General features: G+C 39.6%; 1 protein-coding gene across 1 annotated transcript; it reads left to right on the forward strand.

The window, feature by feature from the left end:
* Nucleotides 1-4,245: 4,245 nt before the first annotated feature.
* LOC147487893 (uncharacterized) lies at nt 4,246-5,106 on the forward strand. The gene has a single exon (XM_086574176.1). The coding sequence runs from the start codon at nt 4,246-4,248 to the stop codon at nt 5,104-5,106; it is 861 nt and encodes a 286-aa protein (XP_086430302.1).
* The last annotated feature ends 3,167 nt before the right edge of the window (nt 5,107-8,273 follow it).

Below are 8,273 nucleotides of genomic sequence, written 5' to 3' on the forward strand. Positions count from 1 at the left end.
CACTCTTTTTCATCTTCTACTTGTAGTACTTCTTGCACCTCTGTGTCTGTGATTTCAGCTTTGTTTCCTACAGGGCATTCTAGCTGCACCTGTTTCCCCTTCTCATCCACTCCTTTGTTTGTACCATTCCCATTAGAATCTTTTTTTAGCCACAATGTTTTTACTCCCTTCTCTTCCTTAGGCATCAGCGATATCGATCGTTTTGGGCAGCTCTGGTTCGTATGTCCGAAGACATTACAGGTCTAACAACATTGTGGCTTCCAGTTATATTCAAACTCCACTTTATATGCCCTTCTTTGGTCTAAAACAACAGGGATGTTTTCTGGGTATGGGCACTGCGTATCAATTTCAATGCACACTCTTGCGTAGGTTGTTCTAGCCATATTTTCAGTTAAACGATCTGTAAACATGGGTATACCAACAGCACTCCCCACTTGGCTAAACCCATCCTTGTTCCACACATCTCCATGGGGAGTCCCTTGACTACTACCCATATTGGAATCATCTTTAGCTCCCTTGTTTCTGCTTCCACAAACAGTCTCCAGGGCCTAACCACAAACAACTTGCTTGCGATGTGAAACGATCCAATGTCCAATGCATTTTTCTGATCATCTTCCTTTTCAAATTGAAAAGTAAACATAGCATCACCATATGGCTTCATGATGAACCTCTTAGAGCGCCACGTCCTACTAACTATCTCTTTCACATATGTGTAATTCAACCTCTTCCCCACAAAAGACCCCACAACCAAGTTTTCAAATTTTTTGTTGAAGCCAGCAAAATTCGAACTTTGTACATGAATGACTGGTTTTCCATTTACCATAGTTGGCGGTACATAACTAAGTTCTTCTTTACCTCCTGCCGTCTTCCCAATCACTTCTGCCCAAGTACTTTTGGGTTTTGATACACCATTGTCGTTCTCAACAACATCAGCCTCACGCGTGGTTTTTATATCAGTCACACTCTGTTTTGCGTCTACCCAAGTGCTTTTGATGCTTGCTGCTCTGTTCTCATTGCTTTGAGCTCCAATCCCAGCAGGTTTATCATGTTCGACAGACCTCTCTGTTCCATCTTCTTTAGCAACTCCTAAGTTCTTCTCATTACTTAGCGCGACCACCAGCAGTTCCTTCTTAAGCTGTAACCCTTCATGATCAACCACAGTTTCTGTAGGCTTTTCTCCCCCCCTAGGCCCATTACTATTTGACTGTTGCATTCCACCCCTAACACGATCATCTTCCTTTGTATAAGGTTTTTCCCTATTCAGATCCAATATTTCCGGGTACTCTTCTTTGCTGTTTACATCTCCCACATAATTTGCAACTTTTGTGTAGATGAAGTCACCCTCTCCAGCTCTCTCAGTTATTGTTGCCACTCTTGTTTCATCTTCATATCTAACTGGAGAGTTCTCATCACTTGCGTCTTCAAGTGCTTTAACTGCTTCAACCAGCCCCTGGACCTCTCTGAGTAAGGATTCTTTTGTTGGCTTAAGAATCTTCGAATCCAGTGATTCTTCATGATCTTTTCGTGTTGTCCCAGCATTCTCCAGCAGTTTCCTCTTATACCTTTCAACTTATCCCTCTCCATATTTAGCTCTCATACCTCTCTCAAACCTCTCCACTTCGAGGTCGGATTCATCATCTGAGCTATTCCCAGCACTTCCAGTTAGTGTGCTAGGGTTTGTTGCCTCTGAAAATCCTAAACTGTGTGTTTTTTGCATGTTTTTTGTGTTATTTTTGTAAAAAGACCTAATTACCCCTAAAGATAAAAATCACCCCTCATTTGCCACCATTAAAGATAATTACCCCTCATTTTTGTACTATACTGGAACTAATACATCAAAAGGCGTGTTATAGAGCCAAAAGGAGACAAAAGGACCCTAAAAGGGACAACATGGAATAACTGGAAAAAAGTGCGAAAAAGTAAAACTGTGAATAGTCAACGGTCAACGATCAAAGTCAACGATAAAAGTGAACTCAAGGGCCTAAAAACTCAACAGGAAACACTCCAAGCCTTCAAGGACCAATGACTAAACCCTTTTTAAGACAAGGAGTAAGCCTCTAAACCCTAAACCCTAGCCTAGATAATTTAAGTTAGATCTAAGATGAACAACTTCCAAACCTTATAACCCCACTTTATATACCGACAAAATGCATCTACGTGGGAGTTTGCACTAAAATGAATGCAAAACACTTGATTGATTAAATGTATACGAAACACTTGATGGAACACACTTACGTGTGAGCTTGCATTATATTGAATGAAAAACACTTAATTGATTGAACGAACGTACCTACAAGCGAGCTTGCATTAGAACGGATGCAAAACACATGATTGAATGCACCTACGTGAGCTTGCACTATAACTAATGCAAAACACCGGATTGATTGATTGATTGTAGAAAACTCATGTTCTTGTTGCTTTTTCCAGATACAACCCTATTATAGAACTAATACATCAAAAGGTGTGTCATAGAGCCAAAAGGAGACAAAAGGGACATCACGGAATAACTTGGAAAAAGTGCCAAAAAGTCATACTGTCAAATGTCAACGGTCAATGATCAAACCCATAGTCAACGATAAAAGTAAACTCAAGGGCCCAAAAACTCAAAATCACTTGAAACACTCCAAGGCTTCAAGGATTAATGACTAAACCTTTTGTAAGACAAGGACTAAGCCTCTAAACCCTGAACCGTAGCCTAGATCATATAAGTTAAATTGAAGATGAACAAATTCCAAAACCTATGAACCCACTTTATACACTGACAGAATGCAAAACACTTGACTAAATGCATCTACGTGGGAGTTTGCATTAGAATGAATGCAAAACACATGATTAATTGAATGTATGTGAAACATTTGATGGAATGAATGCAACTTCCAAAACCTATTAACCCACTTTATACACCGACAGAATGCAAAACACTTGTCTAAATGCATCTATGTGGGAGCTTGCACTATAATGAATGCAAAACACCCGATTGATTGATTGATTGTAGAAAACTCATGTTCTTATCACTTTTTACTGATACAACCCTATTATGGAACTAATACATTAAAAGGCGTGTTATTGAGCAAAAAGGAGACAAAAGTACCTAAAAGGGACATCACAGAATAACTGGGAAAAAGTGCCAAAAAGTCATACTGTCAAAAGTCAACAGTCAACGATCAAAGCCATAGTCAACGATAAAAGTGAACTCAAGGGCCCAAAAACTCAAAATCACTTGAAATACACCAAGGCTTCAAGGATCAATGACTAAACCTTTTGTAAGACAAGGACTAAGCCTCTAAACCCTAAACCCTAGCCTAGATAATATAAGTTAGATCTAAGATTAACAACTTCCAAACCCAATAACCCCACTTTATACACCGACAGAATGTAAAATACTTGACTAAATGCATCTACATGGGAGTTTGCATTCGAATGAATGCAAAACACTTGATTGATTGAATGTATGTGAAACACTTGATGGAATACACTTACGTGTGAGCTTGCATTATAATGAATGAAAAGCAATTGATTGACTAAAGGAACATACCTACAAGCGATCTTGCATTAGAACGAATGCAAAACACATGATTGAATGCACCTACGTGTGAGCTTGCACTATAATGAATGCAAAATACCGGATTGACTGATTGATTGTAGAAAACTCATGTTCTTATCATTTTTTCATGATACAGCCCTATTATGGAACTAATAGCTCAAAAGGCGTGTTATAGAGCCAAAAGAAAACAAAAGGACCCTGAAAGGGACATCATGGAACAACTGGGAAAAACTCCATAAAAGTCAAACTGTGAAAAGTCAACAGTCAACGATAAAAGTGAACTCAAGGGCCTAAAAACTCAAAAGCACTTGAAACACTCAAAGGCTTCAAGGATCAATGACTAAACCATTTGTAAGACAAGGACTAAGCCTCTAAACACTAAACCCTAGCCTAGATCATATAAGTTAGATCTAAGATGAAAAACTCCCAAACCCAATAACCCCACTTTATACACCGACAGAATACAAAACACTTGACTAAATGCAAAACACTTTATTAATTGAATGTATGCGAAACACTTGATGAAATACACTTACATGTGAGCTTGCATTAGAATGAATGAAAAACACTTGAATGATTGAATGAACGTACCTACAAGTGAGCTTGCGTTAGAAAGAATGCAAAACACAAGATTGAATGCACCTACGTGTGAGCTTGCACTATAATTTTTGAATCCGGGTATTGTATCTAACCATTCATCTATGGTAACTTATTCTTCAAAACAAAAGGGTCAGAATAAGAAGTCCTTTAGGTTCTTTAATTTTTGGACTCGTGAGGATGGGTTTGTGGAAATAGTTCAGCAAGCCTGGGGGAGTGAGGTGGTAGGAAATCCGATGTATGTCTTTATGAGAAAACTGAAAATTGTGAAGGGGGCTTTGATTGAATGGAACAGAGAAAGGGTTGGGAATGTCAAGACAAGAGCACAAATGAAAAAGGAAGAGATGGATCTTATTCAAACAAAACTTCAAACAGAGCCTTTGAACAGAGAATGGATTGATGAAGAAAGGATATATATTAAAGAGTATGTCAAGTGTGCGAAATCAGAAGAAGAGTGTGTGAGGCAGAAGTCGCGAGATCAGGTGATTACAGTGGGGGATAACAATACAGAGTATTTTTATCAGTCTGTTCGAGCTAGGAGGGCAGTAAATAAGATAACATGTTTGAGGGATGGTCTTGGAAGTGTAAAAGAGGATTTGGATGAGATAGGGGCTGAATGTGTGCAGTTTTACAAGGAACTTTATGCGCCCGAGAACCTACAGGAACTAGACTTTAGTGGCTTTGATTCTATACAGCCGCAAAAAGTTATCAGTAATGACACTAGAGAACGGTTAGTGGCAGAGATTACTAGAGATGAGATTATTGAGGCTTTGTCGGGTATAGACAGTGATAAGTCCCCAGGGAATGATGGATTCTCCTCATTGTTCTTTAAGGCTGCCTGGCGAATTGTGGGAGATGTTTTTGTTAGGGCGGTACAGAATTACTTCAGGGCGTGTAGGATGCTCAGAGAAATAAATGCTACTTGTATATCACTAGGCCTAAGATATAGACCCCGACAAGTTTGAATGATTATAGGCATGCTTGTTGCAATGTGATGTACAAGTGTATCACTAAGATTATGACACTGAGAATGAAACCTATTATGCATGAGGTGGTGTCGCTTAACCAGTCAACCTTTATACCAGGTAGGAGCATTCAAGATAATATTTTATTGTCTCAGGAATTGCTTCACAATTATCACAGGGATGATTATCCACCACGATGTGAGGCTAAGATTGATATGAAAAAGGCATATGACTCAGTGAGATGGGAGGTAGTTGAATTTACAATGAGAAGAATTGGGATACCGGAGAAATTTATACGCTGGGTGAAAGAATGTATAGGAACTGCTTCATTTTCGATTATGGTGAATGGTAGTACTCCATATGGGTATTTTAAGGGGAAGAGAGGAATAAGGCAGGGGGACCCTATATCTCCTTACTTGTTTGTCTTGGTAATGGAATTGTTTTCTAACATTATGAGGCAGGCTGCTATAAGGGGTGAGTTTAGATTGCATTATAAGTGTAAGGAGCTGGTTATAACACATCTTTCATTTGCGGATGACCTGATTGCGTTTATGAATGGGGATGTAGCTACTGTTACAAGTCTAGTAAATTCTCTGGGGAAGTTTAGAGCGTGTTCAGGGTTTGAAGTAAATGTGGGCAAGAGTCAGCTGTTTTTGGCAGGAATGAGCAAGGAGGTGAGTGAGGAAGTTAAGGGAGTGTTACAATATTCAGTAGGTACGTTACCCACTCAAGTACCTTGGGTTACCCCTTATAACAACGAAGTTGACATATGCTGATTGTTTACCACTGGTCACTAAATTGGCTAAGAGAATACAGAGTTGGAAAGGGAAAAGTTTGTCATATGCGGGAAGAGTCCAGTTGATCAAGGCTGTGTTGAGTAACTTGAATGTTTACTAGATATCATCCTTTAGGCTGCCTAAAGGAATTGTGGACGAGATTCAAAAGTTGTTGCGAAACTTCTTGTGGAAAGGGCCGAATTGTACTACGGCACATGCTCTGATTGGGTGGAATGATTTATGCTATCCATACGACGAGGGAGGACTAGGAATAAAGAATTTGGGGGTAATGAACAGAGTAGCAAATATGACGCATGTTTGGAATATAGTGAGTAGGAAAGATACCCTATGGACTAAGTGGGTGTGGAAGAACTTGATCAAAAATAAGTTTTTTTGGGACATGAGTATTCCTAACAATTGCTCGTGGAGCTGGAGGAGTATACTGTTGGGGAGAGAGGATGCTAAGGAGTTAGTTTGTTATCAAGTTGGGACCGGCAGAGATATAAACTTATGGATGGACCCTTGGCATCCAAAGAGGGAATTTCAAAAACCTTATTTCTCTGCTGGGCTCACTTATGTTTTCTAATGTGAGTCTCGGTTACAAAGCTTCGTGGACCCGATACATAATGGGGAATGGCAAGTGCCGAACACACTGCAGAGACATATGCCAGAGATTATAAAACAGGCAGAGGATGAAGTCGAAGTTATGGGGGGAGAAGACAGAGTGGTTTGGACGCCTACAGTACATGGAGAGTTCGAACTGAAGGAAACTTATCACTGTCTCAGGAGAAAGCGCCAAAACTTATTGTGGACAAAACTGGTATGGTTCACTAACAATATACCTAGACACTCTTTTTTTAGCTTGATGGTGTTTCAAGATGGGATAAAGACTTTGGTTAAATTAAAGAGGTATAAGGTTGTGGAGTCGGCTTTGTGTGGAATTTGTGGACAGAAGGATGAAACTGAACGACATCTATTCTATGAATGTTGGTTCGTGCGCTATGTGTGGAACGAAATGTTGAAGAGAGCTGGATATTGTAGAATGGTGGCTGTTGAATGGGAGGATGAATTGGAATGGATAATGGGATTGAGTAAAGGAAAGGAATGTAAAAAAGATGCGATTCGGTTGTGTATAAATGCGTTTTTTTATTGGGTTTAGAATGAGCGCAATGCGCGAATCTTTGAGAACAAGTACCGAATTGGGCAGCAGCTTGTGGAGCTGATAGTGCGCGATGTTAGGGTGAAGCTGCAAAGTTTGGAACTGGTAATGGAGGATGGGGATGATAGAATAAGGTTTATGGAACAGTGGAATCTGCATGTCCAAGCCAGTATGACGGAACTGTTAAGGTGCAAGTTGGAATGTCCTTGTGAGGGAGTTACAACGCTGAACTCTAATGGTACGCTTCAGGGGATAAACGGAGGGTGGGCAGCACACTTCGAGATCATGAGGGCAATGTCAGGGTAGCAGCAAAGGGGCAATCAAGGTTCAATACCATTGCTCTTATAGAACTAGAAGGAGTGTACAAGGGACTGAAGCTAGCGAGGCAGCATCACTGTAGCAAGGTGGAAGCTAGGACAGACTCGACAAATGTTATTTCGCTTATACAAAAGCAAAGTAAAGTACCGTGGCCAGGAAGGAAGTTGTTAGCAGATGTGTTTGAAATAATAGACTGTTTGGAAATGTTTTCTATAAAGCATACCTATAGGGAATGTAATAAGTTAGCGGATGCTTTAGCTTGTAATATTCCTTCTGTTAGTTTCATAGAAGTTATCCCTAACTCGTTTTCTGAAGATATAAAGAAAATTGTATATGACGATGCTATAGGAAAAAGTTATATTCGGTTGTAACTCACTATATTTTTATTAATAATGAGAACGGGTAGGGGGCCCCGTTAACAACCTCGCTTGCTGATAAAAAAAAAATTGCACTATAATGAATGCAAAACACCGGATTGATTGATTGATTGTAGAAAACTCATGTTCTTCTCGCTTTTTCCGGATACAGCCTTATTCTGGAACTAATACATCAAAGGTGTGTTATAGAGCCAAAAGGACCCAAAAAGGGACATCATGGAATAACTGGGAAAAAGTGCCAAAAAGTAAAACTGTCAATAGTCAACGGTCAACAATCAAAGCCAATGATAAAAGTGAACTCAAGGGCCCAAAACTCAAAAGCACAGGAAACACTCCAAGGCTTCAAGGATCAATGACTAAACCTTTTGTAACACAAGGACTAAGCCTCTAAACCCTAGCCTAGATAATATAAGTTAGATCAAAGATGAACAACTTCCAAACCCTATAACCCCACTTTATATACCGACAGAATGCAAAACACTTGACAAAATGCATCTACGTGGGAGTTTGCATTAAAATGAATGTAAAACACTTGAT

Source organism: Coptis chinensis, chromosome 7 (assembly GCF_015680905.1).
Source record: "Coptis chinensis isolate HL-2020 chromosome 7, ASM1568090v1, whole genome shotgun sequence".
In the NCBI taxonomy this organism is placed as follows: domain Eukaryota; kingdom Viridiplantae; phylum Streptophyta; class Magnoliopsida; order Ranunculales; family Ranunculaceae; genus Coptis; species Coptis chinensis.